Source organism: Carcharodon carcharias, chromosome 3 (assembly GCF_017639515.1).
Source record: "Carcharodon carcharias isolate sCarCar2 chromosome 3, sCarCar2.pri, whole genome shotgun sequence".
In the NCBI taxonomy this organism is placed as follows: Eukaryota; Metazoa; Chordata; class Chondrichthyes; order Lamniformes; family Lamnidae; genus Carcharodon; species Carcharodon carcharias.
In genome coordinates this window covers 69113777-69138944 of record NC_054469.1, presented here as the reverse complement: position 1 = coordinate 69138944, position 25168 = coordinate 69113777, and the positions used below count along the sequence as shown (strand labels likewise).

General features: G+C 43.4%; 1 protein-coding gene across 1 annotated transcript in view; it reads left to right on the top strand.

The window, feature by feature from the left end:
* itga8 (integrin, alpha 8) overlaps positions 1-25168 on the top strand; it is a 291418-nt gene that overhangs the window by 121716 nt on the left and 144534 nt on the right. The window contains exons 15-18 of the mRNA XM_041183667.1: positions 513-620; positions 18808-18863; positions 19307-19461; positions 22803-22934. Coding sequence (XP_041039601.1) covers positions 513-620; positions 18808-18863; positions 19307-19461; positions 22803-22934 — 451 coding nt within the window. The remainder of the gene's footprint in view (positions 1-512; positions 621-18807; positions 18864-19306; positions 19462-22802; positions 22935-25168) is intronic.

Genomic DNA, 25168 nt, shown 5'->3' with positions numbered 1-25168 from the left:
CCATCCCTCACAGAAACAATCTCTTCAGACAGAGTAATTTTGTTGTTGGGCTCCCCTTAACTCCATTGTTTTTGTTCTCCACCAACCCCCACACTGCTGCCACTGCCATCAACCATTGGCAGGTGCACGTGTGTCACACACTCCAGTCTTCCGAACATCCCAGGTGACTATACGTGTTCCAGCCACAGCCTGCCAAAATCAACCCATCAGAAGCACACCCTTTAAACTGGCCAATCAAAATAATTGGGACAGACAAACACTGAGTGTCATTATTATAGTTTAGACAAAAGTAAAGGATTCTTTTTAGCATTTTCTCAGACAACCATGCTGCTTAAACCTGGCATTGATGCTTTTTTCTATAAAATGTAGAATAATTATTTTTTAAAAGAATAGCTGCAAAGATGACAATTAATCCACTACTGCTTTTTACTGTGTATTATAATTGGATTCATTAGCAACCCTTCAATGTGTCCTTTGGCAGAGACTACAAAATCTTTATTCTTGACACACAGAGCCAGGCCTGTTGTGACAGTGGATGCCCAATTACTCCTGAACCCTTCAATCATAAACCCAGAGAATAAAAGCTGTCAGCTGCTGGGATCAGAGACCTTGGTATCATGGTAAGGAAGTGATGATGACAGAAAAACGATATTGCCTAATTGCCACTCTAACATTGTACGATTTGTACATAATGTACACTCTACAGTTTGATACTTGACCTGGGGATTTCGCCATTTTATGTAGTGTTGTGACTTTAAGGCCACACCCACTTGCTTAAGGTCAGAAATTAAATGTTAAATGCCTAAGCAATAAAGCACCGAGTGTGACCCACTGCAGAACCTGAGATTGATAGGTAATCAGTGCAATTAATAATATTAGCTCTAATACATTAAATCTGATTTTTAAAAACAGATGATAAAAACAAACATTGCAAATAAGATTAAAATATCTACAGTAAAGCATAGAAAGAATCCTTTTCAGAAAGTAATTGTTTCATTTTCAGGGTATTACCCAATTCCATGTTATAATCGCAACTGATACATCCTATGTAGGGTGTTGTGGAACACATGCAAATGATTAGTAAAAAATGTGCAATGGTGAATGCTTTTCTGATCTTCCAAGATATATTACAGCATCTCTGGGGCCACCAGAGCCTTGTGCAGAGAGTCTGTTGATGTGTATTTTGGGAGTTTTGGAATGGACAAAAGAAATTCATGTTGATTGAATGTAAGACTGGAAGAGGCTTTCTCTGATATTGAGGTAAGCCGATCGTTGGTTTGAGAAATACTGAGAACAGCCCCATGTGGCTTTGTTTGTTTAGAATGTGAAGTATAATTGAGGTTAGGCAGAATTTTTCATGAGTTTGATTTGAAACTATTTTTTGAAACCAACAGTAGTATTATGTACAGACTAATTATAACAAGTCACAGAATCACTGTTTGAAAAAGAATATATTGTCCATCTACACAATCATAATTTTATCATGTACTCCATTTTATCGTGCACTCCATTTCTGTTGAAACTTAGCGCCAAAAATGATTTGTGCGGATTGCTGAAGCTGCGCTAACAACATGGGTGTGTTCTATATGCTACTGAATAGGAGCCAGGTAAAACTATCCGCTTAAGGTGGGTCACAATTGACACCTGGGAAAGTCAGATTGGTAGTGGATCCCAAGAAAAGGAATTTGTGGAATGTCTATGAGATGGCTTTTTGGAGCAGCTTGTGGTGGAACCCACTAGGGAACAGGCAATTCTAGATTTACTGATGTGTAATGAGGCAAATTTGATAAGGGAGCTTAAGGTGAAGCAATCCTTAGGAGGAAGTGACCATAACATGATAGAATTTACCCTGCAATTTGAGAGGAAAATGCTGGAATATGATGTAACGGTATTACAGTTGAATAAAAGCAACTACAGAGGTATGAGGGAAGAGCTGGCTAGAATTGACTGGGAGATGAGCCTAGCAGGAAAGACAATGGAACAGCAATGGCAGGAGTTTCTAGGAGTAATTTGGGAGACACAGCAAAAATTCATCCCTAGGAAAAAGAAGCATACTAAAGGGAGGACGAGACAACCATGGCTGACAAGGGAAGTCAGGGACAGCATAAAAGCTAAAGAGAAAGCATACAATGCGGCGAAGAGCAGTGGGAAACCAGGGGATTGGGAAGCCTACAAAGACCAACAGACAACAACTAAAAAAGAAATAAGGAGGGAGAAGATTAAATATGAGGGTAAACTAGCCAGTAGTATAAAAGAAGATTGCAAGAGTTTTTTTTAGATATATAAAGGGTAAGAGAGAGGCAAAAGTGGACATTGGGCTGCTGGAAAATGACGCTGGAGAAGTAGTTGTGGGGAACAAAGAAATGGCGGAGGAACTGAATAGGTACTTTGTGTCAGTCTTCACGGTGGAAGACATGAGTAACATCCCCAAAGTTTAAGAGAGTCAGGGGGCAGAGGTGAGTATGGTGGCCATTACCAAGGAGAAGGTGCTAGGAAAACTGAAAGGTCTGAAGGTGGATAAATCACCTGGGCCAGATGGATTACATCCCAGAGTTCTGAAGGAGATAGCTGAAGAGATAGTAGAGGCGTTAATGGTGATCTTTCAGGAATCACTGGGGTCAGGGAGGGTCCCAGAGGACTGGAAAATCGCTAATGTAACCTCCCTGTTTAAGAAAGGAGTGAGGCAAAAGACGGGAAATTACAGGCCAATTAGCCTGACCTCAGTCGTTGGTAAGATTTTAGAGTCCATTACTAAGGATGAGATTTCAGAATACTTGGAAGTGCATGATAAAATAGGACAAAGTCAGCATGGTTTCACCAAGGCCATGTCATGCCTGACAAATCTGTTAGAATTCTTTGAGGAGGTAACGAGTAGTTTAGACAAAGGAGAGCCAATGAAAGTTATCTACTTGGACTTCCAGAAGGCCTTTGACAAGGTGCCGCACAGGAGGCTGCTCAGTAAGATAAGAGCCCATGGTGTTAGAGGCAAGGTTCTAGCATGGATAGAAGATTGGCTGTCTGGCAGGAGGCAGAGATTGGGGATAAGGGAGTCCTTCTCAGGATGGCGGCCGGTGACTAGTAGAGTTCAGCGGGGGTCAGTGTTGAGACCACAACTTTTTGCGTTATACATTAATGATCTAGATGAAGGAACTGAGGGCATCCTGGCTAAGTTTGCAGATGACACAAAGACAAGTGGAGGGACAGGCAGTATTGAGGAGGTGGGGAGACTGCAGAAGGATTTGGACAGGTTAGGAGAATGGGCAAAGAAGTGGCACATGGAATACAACATGGGGAAGTGTGAGGTTGTGCACTTTGGTAGGAAGAATAGAGGCATAGACTATTTTCTAAATGGGGAGAGAATTCAGAAATCTGGAGTGCAAAGGGACTTGGGAGTCCTAGTCTAGGATTCTCTTAAGGTTAACTTGCAGGTTGAGTTGGTAGTTAGGAAGGCAAATGCAATGTTGGCATTTATTTCGAGAGGACTAGAATATAAAAGCAGGGATGTGCTGCTGAGGCTTTATAAGGCTCTGGTCAGACCACATTTAGAATATTGTGAGCAATTTTGGGCCCCGTATCTCAGGAAGGATGTGCTGGCCCTGGAGAGGGTCCAGAGGAGGTTCATGAGAACAATCCCAGGAATGAAAGGCTTAACATATGAGGAACGTTTGAAGGTTCTGGGTCTATACTCGATGGAGTTTAGAAGGATGAGGGGGGATCTGATTGAAACTTACAGAATACTGAAAAGCCTGGATAGAGTGGACATGGGGAAGATGTTTCCACTAGTAGGAGAGACTAGGACTCGAGGGCACAGCCTCAGAGTAAAAGGAAGGCCTTTCAGAACAGAGATGAGGAGAAACATCTTTAGCCAGAGAGTGGTGAATCTATGGAACTCATTGCCACAGAAGGCTGCGGAGGTCAGGTCATTGAGTGTATTTAAGACCGAGATAGATAGGTTCTTGATTGTTAAGGGGATCAAAGGTTACGGGGAGAAGGTGGGAGAATGGGGTTGAGAAACTTATCAGCCATGATTGAATGGCGGAGCAGACTCGATGGGCCGAATGGCCTAATTTCTGCTCCTATGCCTTATGGTCTTATGGTCTATAATTTGCCTTGGTTATAGTACATATTGGAAATTGAATTCTAACCAATTTCAGAGTTTATGTGATGCCTCTCATCCAGTGCTAGTTACAGAGTAAAATGTTACTTGCTTCTGGTGTTCCTGTATCTTTCTGGTTTGCTTTCTGGGTGAATGAATTGGGTCAGCACTCATAATTGCCTCAAGGGAAACCAGCTAAATGCTGTGAACAGACCGTCGAGTGCCTTTTAAACTTTTGTAAATGGAAAGTAACAAACAGTTTCCTCTGAAGGGAAGTGATTGATGAAGGTCACAAGTCAATGTAGACTCTGTGTGGGTTCCAGCTGAGGTACATTTCAGTTATATCTTAAAGAAAATGGTCACAGTACATCTGATTAAAAGCCACACCACAGGGAATAATTTTTATCTGATTTTACCAAACTGAGGAAGTTAGATTTGGATTGGCAGGATATTTCAGTTGGAAAAGATCTGGGTGGGTTGGTCATTTGTAGAAATGATTTATCTGTAACATGGAACTTTGTAAAATATTTCACACTCTGCACAATCAATCTTATGAAAAAGGACTGTGGAAGACTAGCTGATCAATTGAGTCTGTCCCATCCTGGTATGACGTAAACTTCTGCACATTGTCACCCCTTCTCCCACACTCATGCCACCTCCTGAGAGAGGGAAAAAAAACAGAAGAAAAGTCTTCAGCCAATTTAGAGAAAAAAAAATCTCTGGGAAATTCTCCTGTGATCTTTGAAGATGATTAAACATGTCCCAGGAGACCACTGTGACTGAATGACACAGCAACACAACAGCTATCTTCTATACACAGATATTGACACTCTTATGAACTCTTCCATACTCCATTTGAATCCTTGCAGCAAATCCTTTCTCACTGCTGGCAGAGGTCGATGACTGTACAGAAAGAAGTGCCTCTTGGACTCTGACCCAAGTCTATGCTTCCATAACTTATACTTAAGTCCTCTGATCCTTTGTAATCTTCTTAGCTCAAATCGCCTACCCACTTGGACCAAGTCTAATCCCTTCTTTATTTTAATTACATCAATTAAATCTCCATGTTTTTCCAAAGTAAAGACCCCCCAGCTTTCTTAGCCAGTTCTGGTAACTGAGGTGTCAATCTGGTGACCCTGCTTTGAACCTTTTGTAGGCCCACCATGTAGGGGGATTAAAACTGGGTACACTATTCTTGATGTGACCTTGTATATAGAAAGGATAGTATTTCTTCTTTTATATTTAATTATTCTGGCAGTACATCCTTACACCCTATTCGTTTCATGAGAATCTTGCGACACTGGCCATGGGCCTTCAATGAAGCACGTACTTTGGACCCTCCAGATCCTTCTCTTGTTTAGTGCGATGGGCCTATACTTGGAGTTTCCCCTATCCAAGTTCATTCTGCTTCATTTGCCTATATTCAAAGACACTTTTTGAAAACAATTCCAATTCCCCATCACATCTATAAATCTGCATGCAGTCGATTGGGCGATTTGCATGGTTTATATTCGGTCAGCTTTTTCTTTTCTATACATTGCAGTCTGTTGCATCTTGACTGTAGAGCAGATACTGTTGTCTTATGTGGCTGCTATGAAACCATGCACCCAGTAAGCAATAGTGCAGCTGCAGCACATAGAACGATTTGAAATCTGAATTTTATAGCAAAGCATGTTTTATCAGAATGAGGCAGAGATGCCTATCTTTATATTGTCAGCATTGTTGTGAAATATTAAAATGCATGCATGTACAATGAGAGATAATATTAAGCATTATAGGATATCAGTATATTAATAGGTTGCATTTTTGATGCATTATGCCATCCACAATCCCCTTTGCTGTGAATTGCTGGTTTTGATCTAACTGCCATGGACTGGGAAAGCAAATGGAAATCAGGTGCTGCCTTATGCTAACATGAAGGAAAAATAGTCCAAGCTGTTCCGTGGTGCTCTCTTTGGGCCTCCTGTCATTAAAATCTCTGGAAATTTGGTAAAACCTTGAAGCAGGTTGCCTGTCACATATTTCGTTGAGAATGATATGTCACATGGAGGGACCTAAACAAATTAAAATTGAAAAAATATATGAAGATGGAAGTTGAAAGTATGTCACATGAATGTTGCCTCCATATTTCACCTTATTTTTAACAGTAGAACCTTAAAGCACAGAAGGAGGCCAATTAGTCCATTGTGAGTGCTGGCTCGTTTCAAGAGCAATCGAAAATTAATCCCACTATCCAGCTGTCTCTCTGTCACCTCGATTTATCATCTGCTTCAAAGGCATATCTCTTTTTTCCCTTATAAGATGCTCTAGCTAATTACTGTGGCAGAGCATTCCTTTTAAAATACCTGTGTCAAAAAAATTTCTCTTAACTACTCTCCATTCTCTTTGTGATAATGTTGATATCTCAGGCATCTCCACAGAACTATAGTTTCTTGTCCTTGGTGTCGTCACGCTGAACTTGTGCCCAATATGCTTTATGGCTTTAATATCGTTCTATAATGGATCACAGGATTTTAATGATTGGTTCATCAATGTTTTATATAAATTTAAAATTACGTCTTTGTCCTTGCATTCAATGGATCAATTTGATGAACCCAAAATGAGGTTGGCCTTTTTCTGGCGTTATTTACCTGTAACGGCTCTTCAAAGAAATTATAGAGTTGAACACCTAGATCTCTCCTTTAATCCATATCCTTCAATGTTAGTCCCATGGAATGAGTGTATACTCCCACCCCTTGGTTTTCCTTTAAAAATACATTACCTCATCCTGGACCTAACTACATCTGTCACTAGTCTGCCCATTTCAGCAGCATATTTGCCTTTTTCTTCTCTTGATGCTGCTACATTTCCTTTCAGTCCTAACTTTTTCTAACAAGGCACCTCAATAAACACCTACAGAAAATTCATCTACATCCCATCTTTTTTTTATCCATTCATGGGATGTGGGCATCGCTGGCTAGGCCAGCATTTATTGCTCAGCCCTAGTTGCCCTTGAGAAAGTGGGCTGTCTTCTTGAACCGCTGCAGCCCATGTGGTGTAGGTGCACCCACAGTGCTGCTAGGGAGGGAATTCCAGGGTTTTGAACTAGCGACATTGAAGGAACGACAATATATTCCAAAGTCAGGATGGTGAGTGGCCTGGAGGGGAACTTCCAGGTGGTGGTGTTCCCATGTGATGGCTACCCTTGTCCTTCTATATGGTAGTGGTCGTGGATTGGGAAGGTGCTGTCCAAGGAGCATCTGTAGTGCATCTTGCAGACACTGCAGCCACTATGTGTTGGTGGTGGAGGGAGTGAATGTTTGTGAATGTAGTGCCAGTCAAGCGGGCTGCTTTGCCCTGGATGGTGTCAAGCTTCTTGAGTATTGTTGGAGCTGCACTCATCCAGGCAAGTGGGGAGTATTCCACTGCACTCCTGACGTGTGCCTTGTAGATGGTGGAGAGGCTTTGGGGAGTCAGGAAGTGAGTTACTTGTCACACTATTCCTATCCTCTGACCTGCTCTTTTAGTCACAACATTTATATGGCTAGTCCAGTTCAGTTTCTAGTCAATGGCAACACCTATGATATTGATAGTGGGGAATTCAGTGTTGGTAATGCCATTGAACATCAAGCGGTGATGGTTGGATTCTCTCTTGTTGGAGATGGTCATTGCCTGGCACTTGTGTGACATGAATGTTACTTGCCACTTGTCAGCCCAAGCTTGAATATTGTCCAGGTTTTGCTGCATTTGGACATGGACTGCTTCAGTATCTGAGAGTTGCAACATTGTGCAATCATCAGCGAACATCCCCACTTCTGAACTTATGATGGAAGCAAGGTCACTTATGAAGCAGCTAAATATAGTTGGGCCTAGGACACAACCCTGAGGAACTCCTGCAATGATGTCCTGGAACTGAGATGATTGATCTCAAGCAACCACAACCATCTTCCTTTCTGCTAGCCATGACTCCATCCAGCGGAGAGTTTTCCTCCTGATTCCCATTGACTCCAGTTTTGCTGGGCTCCTTGATGCCACACTTGATCAAATGTTGCCTTGATGTCAAAGGCAGTCACTCCCGCCTCATTTCTGGAGTTCAGCTCTTTTGTCCATGTCTGAACCAAGGCTGTAATGAGGTCAGGAGCTGAGTGTCCCTGGCAGAACCCAAACTGAGTCTCAGTGAGCAGGTTATTGCTAAGAAAGTGCTGCTTGATAGCACTGTTGATGACTCCTTCCATTATTTTACTGATGATGGAGAGTAGGCTGATGGGGTGGTAATTGGCTAGGTTGCATTTCTCCTGCTTTTTTTGCACAGGATGTACCTGGGCAATTTACCAGTAGCCAGGTAGATGCAATTGGTATAGCTGTACTGGAACAGCTTGGTGAGGGGCGCAGCAATTTCTGGAGCACAAGTCTTCAGTACTATTGCCAGAATATTGTCAGGGCCCAAAGCCTTTGCAGTACCCAGTGTCTTCAACCATTTCTTGATATCACGTGGAGTGAATTGAATGGGCTGTAGACTGGCATCTGTGATGCTGAGGACCTCTGGTGGGGGCCAAGATGGTCATCCAATCGGCACTTCTGACTGGAGATTGCAGCAAATGCTTCAGCCTTATCTTTTGCACTGATGTGCTGGGCTCCTCCATCAATGAGGACGGGGATATTTGTGGAGCCTCCTCCTCCAGTAAGCTGTTTAACTGTCCACCGCCATTCACGACTGGATGTGACAGGACTGCAGAGCTTAGATCTGACCCCATGATTGTGGAATTACTTAGCTCTGTCTATCACTTGCTGCTTATGCTTCTTGGCATGCAAGTGTCCTCTGTTATAGCTTCACCAGGTTGACACCTCATTTTTAGGTATGCCTGGTGCTGCGCCTGGCATACCCTCTTGCACTCTTCATTGAACCAGGGTTGATCCCCTAGCTTGATGGCAATGGTAGAGTGGAGGATCTGCCGGGCCACGAGGTTACAGATTGTGGTTGAATGCAATCCTGCTGCTGATGATGGCACACAGTGCCTCATGGTTGCCCAGACTTGAGATGCTAAATCTGTTCGAAATCATCTCATTTAGCACAGTGATAGTGCCACACAACACGATGGAGGGTATCCTCAATGTGAAGACAGGACTTCGTCTGCGTGGTGGTCACTCCTACCGATTCTGATATGGACATACGCATCTGCAGGTTGGTGAGGATGAGGTCAAGTATGTTTTTCCATCTTGTTGGTTCCCTCACCACCTGCCGCAGACCCAGTCAAGCAGCTATGTCCTTTAGGGCTCAGCCAGGTTGGTCTGTGGTGGTACAATTGAGCTAGTCTTGGTGGTGGACATCGAAGTCCCACACCCAGAGTACAGCCTGCACCCTCGCCACCCTCAGTGCTTCCTCTAAGTGGAGGGGTACTGATTAATCAGCTGAGTGGGGGTGGAGGGGGGGATGCAGTACATGGTAAACAGCAGGAGGTTTCCTTGTCCATGTTTGCCTGATACCATGAGACTTCATAGGGTTCAGAGTCAATGTTGAGGACTCCTGGGGCAACTTCCTCTTGACTGTATACCACTGTGCCACCACCTCTGCTGGGTTTGACCTGCTGGTGGGACAGGATATGCCCAGGTATGGTGATGGCAGTGTTTGGGACATAGCCGTACTCAGGGGAAATTACCTTACAGACAATATCAGGCTGTTGCTTGACTAGTCTGTGAGAAAGCCCCCAGATGTTAGAAAGGAGGACTTTGCAGAGTCGACAGATTGAGTTTGCCATTGTCGTTTCATGTGCCTAAGTCGATGCCAGGTGGTCTGTCTGGTTTCATTCCTTTTAGACTTTTTAGCGGATTGATACAATTGAGTGGCTTGCTAGGACATTTCAGAGGACAGTTAAGGGTCAACCACATTGCTGTGTGCCTGGAGCCACATGTAGGCCAGACCAGGTAAGGACAACAGATTCCATGCCCTGAAGGACATTGGTGAACCAGATGGGTTTTTATGACAATTGACAATGGCTTCATGGTCATCATTAGACTTCTAATCCCAGATTTTTATTGAATTTGAATTTCATTATTTGCCATGGTGGGATTCGAACCTAGGTCCTAAGAGCATTACCCAGGGTCTCTGGAATACTAGTCCAGTGACAGTACCAGAATGCCACCACCTCCCCCTCTACTGAATTTCCTCTACCTATTTAAATGGTCACTTCTTCAATGAGGAGAAAAAATACTTAGCAGTTCCTGCTTTTTAATTTGCAGAGTCTGAGAGAAACCCATTCTTCTGGGTTTTCTGGATGCAAACTAACCCCCATTTACCAAACCCCCACCCTGCCCTGCCCCCAGTTCCTTCCGTGCCTCCCCGTAAATATTGGAGAGGCAGTGTATAAACTAGGAAATGTAAATCAGAATATTTAATCCAATGCCAAAACATGTAGAGAGTGTGAAATGAAGGAAATTAAAAGATGGGATTGAGAGGTAAAAGGGACAGAAAGATAAAGTTAAAAAAATTAAATCTCAAATAATTAAAATCTGAAGGGGTGAGACTCCACACTTTTAAAAGATATTTTCAGTGCCAGTTGTTTGGCAGTAATTATGACTTATCACATTTAAAAATTCATTTACACTTAGCACCATAGAACCATACAAAAGTTACAGCATAGAAGGAGGCCATTCAGCCCATCCTGTCCATGCCAGCCCGAGGACACCCAGGTGCCCTTTCTAATCCCACCTTCCTGCATCCGGCCCATAGCCCTGCAGCTTACAGCACTTTAGGTGCAGATTCAAGTACTTTTTAAAAGAGTTTAGAGTTTCTGCCTCTTCCACCAACTTGGGCAGCGAATTCCCGACACCCACTACCGTCTGTGTAAAAAAGTTCTTCCTCATGTCCCCCCTACACCTTCTGCCACTTATCTTGAATCTATGTCTCCTGGTTCCAGAATTCTCTATCAAGGGAAACAATTTTATCCTGTCTACTCTCTCTATACCCCTCATAATTTTATACACCTCAATCAAGCCACCTCTCAGCCTTCTTTGTTCTAAGGAAAATGACCCCAACCTATCCAATCTCTCATCATAGCTACACTTTTCTAACCCTGGCAACATTCTTGTAAACCTCCTCTGCACTCTCCAGGGCTATTGCATCCTTCCTGTAATGTGGTGACCAGAACTGCACACAATACTCCAGTTGTGGCCTCACCAGTGTTTTATACAATTCCAACATTATATCCTTACTTTCATATTCTATACCTCTGCCAGTCAAGGAGAGCATCCATATGACTTCTTTACAACCTTGTCTACTTGAACTGCAGCCTTCAGGGACCTGTGTACTTGTACGCCAAGACCTCTCACTTCATCTACCCCTCTTAGTATATTCCCATTTATTTTGTAATCCCTGTAACTGTTTGACCTTCCTAAATGTATGACCTCACATTTCTCTATGTTAAAATCCATCTGCCACTTTACCGCCCACTCCACCAACCCATCTATATTGTTTTGGAGATTATGGCTATCCTCTACACTATCCACTACTTGGCCAATCTTTGTGTCATCTGCAAATTTCCCAATCGTGCCCCCCACGTTCATGTCCAAATTGTTAATATATAACACAAGCAGCAAGGGTCCCAACACCAAGCCCTGTGGAATACCACTTGAGACAACTTTCCATTCACAAGTGCATCCATCGACCATTACTCTTTGTTTCCTGTTACAAAGCCAACCTTTTATCCAGTTTGTCACATTACCCTGAATCCCATGGGCTTTTACTTTCCTGATCAATCTGCCATGTGGGACCTTGTCAAATGCCTTGCTAAAATCCATGTACACAACATCCACTGCATTACCTTCATCAACCCTTCTTGTCACTTCCTCAAAGAATTCAATCAAATTTGTGAGGCAAGACCTTCCTTTTAACAAATCCATGCTGACCATCCCTGACTAGTCCTTGCCGTTCCACATGACAGTTAATCCTATCTCTCAGGATTGTTTCTACTAATTTGCTCACCACCGATGTAAGACTAACTGGCCTATAATTGTTTGGCATTTCCTTTGATCCCTTTTTAAACAATGGAACTACGTTTGCATTTCTCCAGTCCTCCAGTACCTCCCCTGTATCTAGTGAAGATTGGAAAATCATCCTCAGAGCATCTGCTATCTCCTCTCTGACTTCCTTCAGCAGCCTCGGAAACAATCCATCTGGCCCTGGTGACTTATCCACTTTCAAGGATTTCAACCCTTAGAGTACTTCCTCTCTCTTTATGACTATCCTGTCCAATATCACGCAGTGTTCCTCCTGGACTACTATATGTACATCCTCCCTTTCCTTTGTAAACAAGGAGACAAAATATTCATTCAAAATCCTTCCCACAGCCTCTGCATCTATACACAAGTTCCCATCTTCATCTCTGATAGGTCTCACTTTTTCCTTAACTAGCCTTTTAGCATTATTGAATTGGTAAAACATCTTTGGGTTATCTTTAACTTTACTTGCTAATCTTTTTTCATGCCCTCTCTTTGATTTCCTTTTTTACTTCATCCCTGCACTTCCTATATTCGTCTAGGCTATCTGCAGTGTTTAGTTCTTTGTGTCTATCGTACACTTTCTTTTTCTGTTTGACCTTCCCCTGTATTGCTCTAAACAACCAGGGAGGTCTAGATTTGGCAGTACCACTCTTAGTTTTGTAGGGGACATGTCTACTCTGTACAATTAGGATCTCACTTTTTAGTGCTTCCCACTGGTTTTCCACTGTTTTATCCTCCAGCAGTGCTGTCCAGTCCACCTTAGCCAAGTCCCTTCTCATTTCTGCAAAATTTGCCTTCCCCCAGTTCAAGACTTTTACTCCTGCCTTATCTCTGTCCTTTTCCATGGTAATGCTAAATCTAACTGAATTGTGATCACTGTCCCCGATATGGTCGCCAACTGTCACTTCACCCACTTGGCCTTCTTCGTTCCCCAAGACTAGGCCTAGAATTGCATCTCCTCTCGTTGGGTTTGTCATTAATTGGTTGAAAAAATTTTCCTGGACACACTGCATGAATTTTTCTCCCTCAGTGCCCCCTATATTGTATGAATCCCAGATTATATTAGGATAGTTGAAGTCTCCTATTATTATTCCCCTCTTGTTCCTATAAGCAGAAATGTGTCTGCATATTTGTTATTCTATCTCCCTTTCACTATTTGAGAGTCTGTAATATACTCCCAGTAGTGTGACTGCCCCTTTTTTATTTCTAAGCTCAATCCATAAAGCCTCATTTGTTGACCCATTTAGTATATCATCCCTTCTCACAAGTGGAATTGATTCTTTATCCCCCCTCCTTTTTTATCTCCTACTCTATCATGTCTGAAGACCATAACCGGGGATATTAAGCTGCCAGTTTTGTCCCTCCTTTAGCCAGGCCTCCGTTATAGCAATGACATCCTGCTGCCATGAGTCTGCCTGTGCCCTTAACTCATCTAACTTGTTTGTAATATTCCTTGCATTGAAGTTTAAACAGTTTAACCCCGTCAATTTCCCTTGCTGGACACTTTGTAAACTTTGCTTCTCCTGTAACTCCTTGTCTATCACAATGTCCCTAGCTAATGTTCTACCTCCATTTTTCTGATCTGAATCTGACATATCTGATCCTACTCCTGGGATCCCATCCCCCTGCCACACTAGTTTAAATGCTCCCCAACAGAACTAGCAAAAGCCCCCACAAGGACACTGGTCCCAGCTCTGCCTGGGTGGAGCCCCTCCGGTTTGTACAGGTCCCACCTTCCCCAGAACTGGTCCCAGTGCCTCAAGAATCTGAATCCCTCCTGGCTACACCATCTCTCCAGCCATGTGTTCATTTGGTCTTTTTTCTTATTCCTGCTCTCGCTAGCACGTGGAGCTGGGAGTATTCCTGAGATTACTACATTCAAGGTCCTGCATTTTAATTTATCTCCTAACTCCCTGTACTGAGCTTGCAGGTCCTCATCCCTTAGTTTACCTATGTCGTTGGTACCAATGTGTACCACGACCATTGGCTGCTTACCTTTCCTGCCCAGAATGTCCTGCAGCTGCTCCGTGACATCCCGGACCCTGGCACCAGGGAGGCAACATACCATCCTTGATTCATGTTTGCGGCCACAGAAACATCTGTCTGTGCCACTAACTATTGAATCCCCTATCACTATAGCCCTGCCACTTGTTTTCCTCCCACCCCTCTGAGCAGCAGAGCCACCCATGGTGCTGTGAACTTGGCTGTTGCTGCTTTCCCCTGAGAGGCCATCCCCCCCAACAGTATCCAAAGTGGTATATCTGTTAGAGAGGGGGATGACCACAGGGGAATCCTGCACTACCTTCCTGAGTATTTTACTGTCCCTGATGGTCACCCATTCCCTTTCTGCCCGTGTAATCTTCACCTGCAGTGTGACCACCTCACTAAACATGCTATCCACGATTTGCTCAGCATCGCAGATGCTCCACAATGAGTCCACCCGCAGCTCCAGCTCTGAAATCCAGTTAGCTAGAAGCTGCATTTGGACAGACCTTCCACACACATGGTCAACAGGAATGCTGGAAGCATCCCTCATTTCCCACATCCTGCAGGAGGCGCATATCACAGGTCTGAGATCTCCTGCCATGACGTCCCTCGCGATTAAGCTAGTTACTCCCTTAAAAAATATGCTAGCTCCGTGCCTTATTTATGTTAGCTAGGAACCTTGTTTCTTGACTAATTATACTTGTACAGTACTACTCTATACTTTTTTTAGCTCCTACCTCAGTATTAAGCAATGAATAACTTTAATAGATTGAAAAAAAAAAACTCATTAGCTTATACTCACCAATCAGCTGCATTTTTTAAAATCCACTTTTAGAAGAGTGTCCCTCGCAGGTATGGTGCACTCCTGAAGGTAGTGCCTCGCCCTCTTTTTTTTTGGTTTGAGGAGGAGGGAGGGATGAATTTCCGGTATTTACAGGATAGCTTTTTGTGGCATGTTTAATATATATCGATCCTGTAAACACAGTAAATTCACACCCTTCCATGTGGTTGGGATTTTCCTTACCTGCTGGCATTGGGCATGTTCAGTGGCATAAGAGGACAATACGGCTGCCAGGGCCTTGCTCACATCACAGACATCCGAGTAGCAGAAGTTTCTGGAGCCCAATAATGGGATCCTGGAGGAACATCGAAGGCATGCTGGGTGGATTCTCATGTTCATGGCTCTGCTGCAAAGCAGCTCACAGAAGTTGGAAAGTCACCGTTGATGCTCACCATGGATGATGGTTGAGGGGGTGGGAGTTCAAGGTCTAGGATCAACTGGGAGAGGAAGAGGTGTCGGGGGCGTGAGGTTGGGAGGGGGGAATTAAGGTGTCGGGGTGTGAGATTATGAGGGGAGAATGAAGGTATCAGGAGGAGTGAGGTTGTGGAGAGGAATGGAGGTGTTGGTGGGTGAGTTTGGGAGCAAGGCAACGAAGATGTCAGCAGATGAGGTTGGGAAGGGGAGGGAGTACAGAGGGAGGAGGGGGTACCGGGAGAGAAGATGGCATCTGGGGAGTCAGGTGTAAGGGGGGTGAAAGGTGTAAGGGATGGAGTTCGCAGGGAGGAAGAAGTGCAGAGAGGGAAGGAGTCCATGGGAGTAAGGAGTACAGAGAGGGGAGGGAGTAAGGGTGGAGTAAGAAGTAAGGGTGGAGGAAGGAGTCAGGCAGGGGGAAAGAGTAAGGCTTGAGGAAGAAGTGAGACTGGAGGAAGAGGTAAGGTTGGAGGAAGGAGTCAGGAGGGGGGGAAGGACTAAGGGTGCTGGAGGAAATAAGGTTGTGTAAGGGAGTCAGGAACGGGGAGGGATTAAGTGGAGGGGGGGGGGATGTCCGGGGGTTGCTGGGAGGACTAAGGGGCAGAAGAGATTCTGGGAAGGAAGGGGCCCCGGGGAGGAAGGGATCTGGAGGGAGGATGTCCTGGTGAATGTGCAACAGAGGGGTCTGATAGATCCATGACTGTTTCTTGGGGAGCGAACTGAGGGTGGGTGTTGCATGAGGGAATGGTGAGAATGACCAAGGGCAGAGTGAGGTGGTAGGGTGGGAGGGGGAGGGTTTGATGGTAGCTGGAGAAGTGATAGTGAAGGTGTTTGTTGGGGACTTAAAGGCAGACATTGTCCTGGGGGTGGGAAGGAGGAGGTAGGGGAGGTTAATGTGGATGGGGGTGGGATTTTCAGGAAGGAAGGGAATGTACACGTTCACCTGGACATCCCCGAAAGAAAAGGGTTGTGGCTGGTAGGCCAGGAAGGGGAGATGGAAGGTGATGCCAGGGGGGCGTCAACTGTGATGGGGGAAAGGAAACGGGGGAGTGCATGAAAAACCGAATTCAGACCATGCTGTCCAAATTGAAAGTGAAATGACAGTCGTGTTGGGTGAGATAAGGTGCTGCATGGGAGTGTGATCATTGGGTGTTGGAGATGCCGGTCAGCTCAGATGGACAACTGAAAGTGAACCACAGGAGGCAGCATTGAAAATTCTCATGACACTGAAGTGAGTATGATATGTGAAGGATGTGTGGGACAGTGCTTGCACGATGCTCCAAAAGGCTCTGCCACACACACACTTCTCCCTCCAGATTCACTCAATGGCCAGCTGCCCCCTCTGCAGTGACAGAGGATGAGGTTAAGGGCCTCACAGGCAAAGGGGACTCGGAGGGAGAGCACAGCCTCTGAGATTCCTGATTAGATGACCCAAAGGTGTCCAGTTGCTGCCCCTCCTCCCTTTGGATACTGGTGGGCCCCGCCCTGACTACTTGAGGGGAAGGAGCACCTGGAGGATCATCGAGCTGTTTCCCTTTTGTGTTGCCACTGCAGGAACTCAGCCATGGCACCCGTGTTGGAGTGCAGGTCTGCATGCATCTCCACGTTTTGCTGGACCAGGGTCTCCATGACATCCGCCATCCACCCCTTGGAGACCTCCTTACGTGCACATGTGGGCACCACTTCATCAGAGAGCAGGCAGACGCACTCCTCTGACTCACATGCCACTCTATTGAGGGCATCCAACAGCTCTGTGTGATATTTCCACGCCTTATGCTGACTCTCTAGGATGAGCTGGAAGACCAAATCCAGAAGCTCGTCATCTGACTCGAACCTCACAAGTGCCTGATCCCCAGCAGTCCTCCGAGTGCTGGGGAGCTCAGCCGAACCTGCCTGCTGCTGCTGCGGACATGTGCCCTTGTGGTGACCACCTGATTGTAAACCCAATCCTGCCCTAGCTCTAGGTCTCACTGAGGTATGTGTGTCTTCGCTGGTGGAGGTTGTGGGTAAATGCTGTGACAGATTTTCCAGGCTGCTTATTTCTAGCTCTTCACTGGAGGAGGTGTCCTCTTGACTGGAAGTGAGGGCGTGGATGGAGCTAAGGGAGTAGCTGGCAGAGGGTGTTGGTCGCTTGATAGAGCTCCCTGTGAACTGAAGTAGAGATAAGTAGTGCATGACAGCAGAGTCAAAAGCAGGAGAGAAAGCACTCACATTTGCATTGGGGAGGGAAGATCTGGTGCAGGATCCTCAAGTGGGTGTTCGCTGCCGACTTCACTGTCGCCGCTGGCACAGTCCGTATCCTCAGCCATCAGCGCAATGGTACACTCCTCAAAGTGAGTGAGGGGCCTAATGTGGGCCACACCACCCCTGTCTGGAACCTCTTCCTGCTATTGTGAGTCAGCTTCTCCTGCACGAAGACAGATGGAGCGAGTGTGAGTAGGCCACATGACACTGCGTGGAATATTTGTGTGGTGAGTGGAGCCTGAGCTCCAGAGGATATGAGCCTGATGGAGATGTGAGGTGTGTGTGAGAGTTAGTGGTGTTGTCCCTTGAGGTGTGAGATCCCCGTGGATGTGTGATGGGTTTGTGAGTGTGTGAGATCAGAGTGATCAGAAGAGAGATTTACCATGGTGGAAAGGATGAGACCGTTCATCATTTTTTGGCACTGGGCAGCTGCCCTTTTTTTGCAGGGCACTGACACTGACCACCGCTGCCACCGCCCCCCCCAAGCCGGATTAGTGAGGTCGCTGCCCATCCTGTGGTGAGTGCGGGGGTAGAGGACATCACAGCGAGCCTCCACTGTGTCCAAAAGCTGCTGGAGGGAGGTGTCATTGAACCTGGGGGCAGTGGTCCTTTTTGCCTTTCGGGGCCATCCTGTCTTCTTTGCAGTAATTGTGAGCTGGAAGCACTGAGAGGTGTGCGCACGGCCGGACTTTAATTATGGCGGCCAGCATGATGAAGCAGCGAGGTGGTGGCATGGCGGGTGAATGAGAGCCTGCCCACCATGGGAATGGTGTATTTTCCAGGGATGCATAAGGAACGTGGCGGGTTTGGGACAATACGCCGTGAAAAGCTGCCATTGCGGCTGGCGGGTAAAATGTCGTTTTACCACCCACTAACGCACTTGTGCAAATCTGGGATGTTTCCACGCTATGTATTTGAATGACATGTCTATCGGTAAAATACTGTTATAGCAAAGCTTCTCGATGCTTTTCTTGAATTCCACAGCTAACTGCTCATGTGTCGACACCGGAAATTGCTGTCTAATTTACCCCTTAAGAATGATGAGCACTGATATCCCAGCCATCATTTCTAATGTGCTCCATGCTGATATGTTCAGTCTCCTGGAGGCTTCATTAGTCATAAGTGTGTATCTCCTCTGAACAAACTGATGGAATGTACAGCATTCTAATTATACATATTTGGAGATCCTACAGAGACATCTGAAATTTTGTGGAAAGAGGTTCACTAATCTTTATTTCCCTTTCGTTATTTACAGTTTCACTGTGAGATTTTCTGCAAACGTGTCAGGCCATGGTATTCCAGAAACTGTAGGTGAGTATTACAGAAATACACAGTTCACAAATATAGACAGAAATCTGGTTACAATCGAAGTGTCAGCTGCAGTCAGCCTAAGCCAAGGGAAATTGATAGTTAAAAGTGTATCTGTCAGTGTACTGCTTTACCATTTGCATAAAAGCTTTGTGTGCACTATTGTAATACAAAAATGGTTTTTATTCAAATGTTTTAAGCAGTGCTTTACGAAAGAAAAAACTAAAACCTATAGTCTTATAGTTAATAAATACAGCTTGGTTTGACCTTCATTTGAGTTCTGCTGGATTATCGTCTATCTCCTATCCCTTGCAGCTGAGGTCAATTGTGTGGACTTGAACCTATTGAACTGAAAGCTTCCCAAACACGCAACTAATAAGAGCGTAATATTCTCTGTGTGCTATGTGATGCTGCCTTTAAAACATCCACACTTCTCTTTTCCTTAGTTCTGAATGCTAACCTTCAGCTAGACAGACTAAAGCAGAAAGGAGGAATTGAGCGAACGCTATTCCTTAATTATCATCGGCCACAGCACACATTCCAATTAGTCATTGGAAAATTGGAACGTTCCAAGTACCAGGAATTCATTGTTTACCTTACAGTAAGTACATACTTAATAAATATCCAAACAAAAGATTTTTTGTGGATAGGTACATAAACCACTTGAAAGTTGAAGAGTTTTGAATTGCTCTTTTAAATTCAGGAGATGTTGACTGCTTGCTGGGGTATGGGGATAATGGTGGTATAATCGTATGGCTTTAGTTACTGTCTTGTACCTCATCCCAGTGAACATTGTACAAGTGTAAGTCTTGCCAATGAGTGTCAATATGTTTGTAAAGTTGGGAAAGGCATTCTGGGCAAGCCTGATCCTGTCCAATGCTCACACACATGCACACACAGTAAAAGTGACTTGACTATGGTGAGATGCAGTAATCCGAAGTGATTTTCTTCCTTTTACACCTAGTGGCACTGGGACCATTTGTGTCACAGAGTGGAGATTAAAGCTGGTCATTCCTGGTATCTATGGCTCAGCTGCTGATTGGAGAAACTTGCTGTGGCAGGTTTTGCTGGTGTGAAGTGCAATAAAAATAATTTAAAGGAATTTTTATACATACCATTAGTCACAGAATTGATTGTGTTATGTCATTTTGTTTCATTGCACTATCTACTATCAATAGAGATTGATTACTTTGCTGTTACACAGTTGTCAAAAAAAATCCTAGGTCATTTTTTCCTTGGTAGATAATTAGTGCACAGAGGGTGAACAAGTCTAGAGTTTGAAAAATATTTTATTCTTAAAACAGTCAAATACAAAAATAAAATGTGTCTTTTATTTGTGAAGCATCAGGAAATGCTATGAGCTTGGAGCTGCCAAGGGACAAATAAAATTGTTAGTGAGCATGCTTTGGGGTAAGATATCAAATAGCTCAAGAACAAATGAAGCAAAATTATGTAAAATAATTGGGCTATGTAGAACATAATTTACCAGAAAAATAATTGCTCATAGCATTTATACTGGAAATCAGGATTTGATTACACAACAATAGTGTGTGGCTAGGAAATACTGGCTGAATTACAGGCAAGGCTGAAAAGAACACAACAAATATTTGCAGATTAATGATGAAAGCAACATGGAATGTAGGATTTTGCACCAACAACGATGCATTTTGAAAGTCCTTTCAGCAGAATGGAAGAGTTATTAATTATGCATAAACACTAATGAGGAATAAGTTACCACTTACAAAGATGATTGGAAGTGAAAAGAGATGCAGAACTGGAGAAGGAGAACTGTGGACTTGAATAACTTTTAAGCCTCTATATTAAAAACGAAAGGGAGTCTTGAGCTTTCCCCTGTTAGCTGCCCATTTTGTGTCATTAATTAGCTGTGCGGGCTTGAAAACGAGGAGGAGTTTTGTCCATTTGGAACTCTACCCATTTTACTGTTGCATAGTTTTCAGGAGGTAGGACCTCCCCAGTTCTGATATGCAGCAGCTTTTAAATATGCGTTTACATGGGATATCTCCACCCTGCATGTTATTTTTTCCTCTGTTCAGGCAAAAAGACACCTGAAGAATTTAAAATGGGTGTCCAGGCTTGATAAGGATCAACATTAGGTATTAGGTAATCTAAATCTTTCATATTTCAGTCATTTTTTTTAACTTTTTGGGTGACACTTAGGCTCTTATAAGTTTGTTTTTGTGAAAAAATTTCCACAGCCAAAACCATATAGGGTAATTCTCTTTGGCACCAATGAGTTTTCCTGTGGAAACTATGATGTACTTGAAAGAAAAAGTGGTGGACCTTCAGGCTGATATCAGAACCTGCGCTCCTGCATCTGGAGGCAGATGTGAACATACCTCATTTTGGCAGACAGGTACTGCACGCGGAGGCTTCTCTTTCATAAGGAAGCTGCAGTAGCTGATCTGATGGCACCATTAAAGTTTCTGCATCCTGGATTAGGTGTAATGTTGTATTTTTCCTTAGTAGCAACCTAATTTCATACTTCCAGTGTGAGGGCATTTAATCAGCACAATAGTGCATCTACTAACCATTTCCGCATGGCCTGGCACTCTACTGGAGATTGTTTTAGGGGACTGTCTTCACAGGGACTGTCTTTGAAGGGCCTATGTCAGCAGAGAGCCTGGTACAGAAATGTGCATTTTGCTGGAATCACACCTGCAGTTACCATGCAACATCCAGCTATGTCTTGAGATTTTGTTCCGACTCCTTCCAGACATGTTACAATGCTTACCCACTGAAAAAGTGCTCTGGGGTAGCACAAAGGACACCTCTCATAACATTTACTTCGTGCAGTGCTACCCACGCCGCAGCCTCTATATAACAGAGGGTGGGATACTGGGCTGATCCCTTTTAGCCACATCCATTAAAATTTCACTTACATTTTTCACACATTTTTGCTAGTGTGCTCCCTACAGCCATCCAGATCTGTAGTTAATCAGTGGTGATAAACTGTCATCACAAAATTGGTGGTACAAACAGCACATTTCCATTTTCAGTCTATCTAAAACCCAATGGTAACCATTTGGCCAAAACGATGTCAATAGCAGAGCATTCCATAATGTTCCAATGGTCCTGTGGTCTTTTATTTAATCATACATAGGATATGGGCATTATTGGCTAGGTCAGAATTTAGTATCCATTCTTAATTGCCCTTAAGAAGGTGGTGTTTAGCTACCTTGTTGAACCATCGCAGTCAGTGTGGTGTTAGTGTTGTTTGGTAGGGAATGCCAGGATTTTGACACAGCGATGATGAAGGAAAGGCGATACAATTCCATATTAGAATGGCATGTGACTTGGAGGAGTATTCAGATGTGGTGGTGTTCCCATGCATTGGCTTTCCATGTGCTTCTAGGTGGTAGAGGTCACGAGTTTGGGAGGTATTGAAGAAACCTTGGAGAGTTGCTGCAGTAGATGTTGCACACTGTAACCACTGTGCATCGGTGGTGATGGAGTAAGTGAATGCTTAAGGTGGCAGATGGCTACAAAAGCAGGCTACATTGTCCTGGATGGTGTTGAGCTTCTTGAGTGTTGTTGGAGCTGCACCCTTCCAGACAAGGGGAGAGAATTCCAGCACACTCCTGACTTTAAATAGTGGAAATACTTTAAAGAGACAGGGAGTGAGTCATTCACTGCAGAGAACCCAGCCTCTGACCTACTCTTGTAGGCACAGGCTGGGATTTTCTGGCCCCCGTCATGGCGGGACCTGCCACAGGAGATTTGGCAGTCCAGCCAAAAGTCCATTGACTTTTGTGGCCAGCACTTGTCTGGCATGAATATTGCTATTTTTATTACAAGGTCCAATTGGAAATCTGTGTTTAATGCTTACATCCCATCTAGCTGTTTATAAACCAGAACATTGAAGTTGTTTCCCATTTCAATAAGAATTTATGTTGATTTTGATGTTTTTATTTTTTATTTTAGGATGAAAAGGAGTTTCGAGATAAATTAACACCAATTAGTGTTAGTTTAAATTATAGTCTGGATGAATCACGTCCTTCAGAGGATCTTAAACCAATAATCAACTACTACAGTGAAACATTTCTTCAGAAACAGGTAAGAACAAACATTTGTTATTTAGTTAAATGTGAGATACATTGTGGGCCATATTTAACTCTGGCATTAATCACGCTTTGTCACTTATTGTCATTAATCTAAGTCTTAAAAAATAAATATTAAGAAGTTACAAAAATTACTTGTTAAGGATTGTGAAAGTCTTATTAAGAACTAATTATTATAAAATGTTGAGGTCTTGAGGAAGAATGGAAGTGAAAATTAAACGTGGAACATCTCAATATAAGTCATTTGAAACAGCCTAAGGTTTGGAATTATCAAAACATATTGTTTAAACTCAAAGACATAATTGTATGGAATGAGAAATATGCAGCAACATCGCCCCTGATTAACCTGATTCCTGCTGACAACCCCATTCTCACTTAAAAAAACATATGTAATTGTATTTAACAGTCGTAATTAGTGACATGATGGCATTGCATCACTAATCATCTGATGGCATCTGGAACAATTATATTCATTATTTTACCAAGACAAATATGTGCCTTTAATGATGGTTTTAAAATTAGTTGATTAGCTAAACTTCATTAGTAATAATTTACAATGGTTAATTAATTCCAATCTAGATGACAGTTTAGGTATGTTGATACCTATATGTACATTCTACCATTGTCAATGTGTGTCTTTTGTACCGTCTGTAGATAATTATCAAGAGGCAGAGGCCCCTCTAATTCCACTTCCTGGAATCTGCAATTTGTGGCTCCGCAGAGATTTGTGAATACCACCTATACCAATTTATGATGCTTTGCTTCCAAGTAAATGCTAAATGCAGTGTTCTGCTAAAATTCTGCACTCAGGAAATGTTTCCAGAGGCACGCTGTTTGTGAAGTCTGCACTGTGGCAAATCCCTAGGCAGCTGGCTATGGAATAATGATTGGCTAGAATGTGGTTCAATTAACAGAGGGAATCCAAAGTAATATCTGTGAATGCAATTTATGCATAATTAATTTGCCTCTGTTGGAACGCTACGGAACTTTCACATTCCATGCCACTTTCACCTTGTGTTGCGTCTTTGATTTAACTGCCATGTGGTGACGGGCACCCTTGTTATATTCAGAGGATTACCAGAAGAGCCAAAGACAGCTATTGGATTAGGCAGTACTTCTATTTTACAATCCCAGTTTTTATTACACACACTGCCTTGCCTTTGATGTGGCATCTACGTAAGCCTATAGTTCCCTTCCACTAGTTGGCAAGTTCTGCATTTACAAGCACAAAATCTCTCAGCCAAAAGAAATGGGCATCAAGAGAGTTGCAGAAGCTTGCTTTGCATCCTTAACTTTCCCCCATAAAATTAAAGTTATCTAAAGATAGCTCCATTTACTTCACTGAAAGCTACAATATATTATTCTGCATGTGTTTGCAATAAGTGTGGTAAACCTATGCAAAACATATGCAACATTGCTGACACCACATGCCCTCTAATGTACACTTCAGATATCACATTTCACGAAATTGTGTTATTGTAGTGACCTGTGCAGAAAGGTCAGGTAGTGACAAACCTTTACGTCCTTGGGGAGCCACCACACTCATTTTATTATGAGATAAAAGAGTATTTCCTTAACTCCCTCATCCTACCCAATCCTTATATACTGGAGGAATTTGTTTTTGATCATATTTTCAATTTGTCCCTGAGTATTTTCAGAGCCGGTGGCTATGTTCTGTAGCCTTGGTTAGCCATTTCAAGAGGTACTTAGTGGCACATGTTCCTTCTTTAATTACCTAATTAACTTTGGCTTCATGCAGGCTGACTTCAAAGGGCCTAGGAAATCCTGGAGGTGTTAAGTAAAATTTTTGCCTGCTTGAAATGTGGATGCAAACAAGATTTTGGATAGATTTCTGCCAATTTGTTTTTTCACTGCTTAATCATTTGGTGGGCAAAAAATTCCACACTGTCTTGTCTCAATTTAGCCAATTATTGAGGTGGAATCCAATCTAACCTAGATGAAATCTGTTTGCCACATGCAATTGGTCATAGCAGTAACAAATGCCTTAAATTTCTAAATGAAACTCCTTTTAACAAAAGGGCTATCTCTTTAAATTAACCTTATACATGTGCTACTACATTCATTAGTCATAAAGTGTGCTATAATTTCAACCCAACTTGATGTGCAGCACAATTTCAACACAGCAGAGTTTGAGAGTAGGTGTGAGAACAATACATGCAGATTGCATTGATAAGGTTGTATCGATGGTATGAGTTTGATATTTGCATA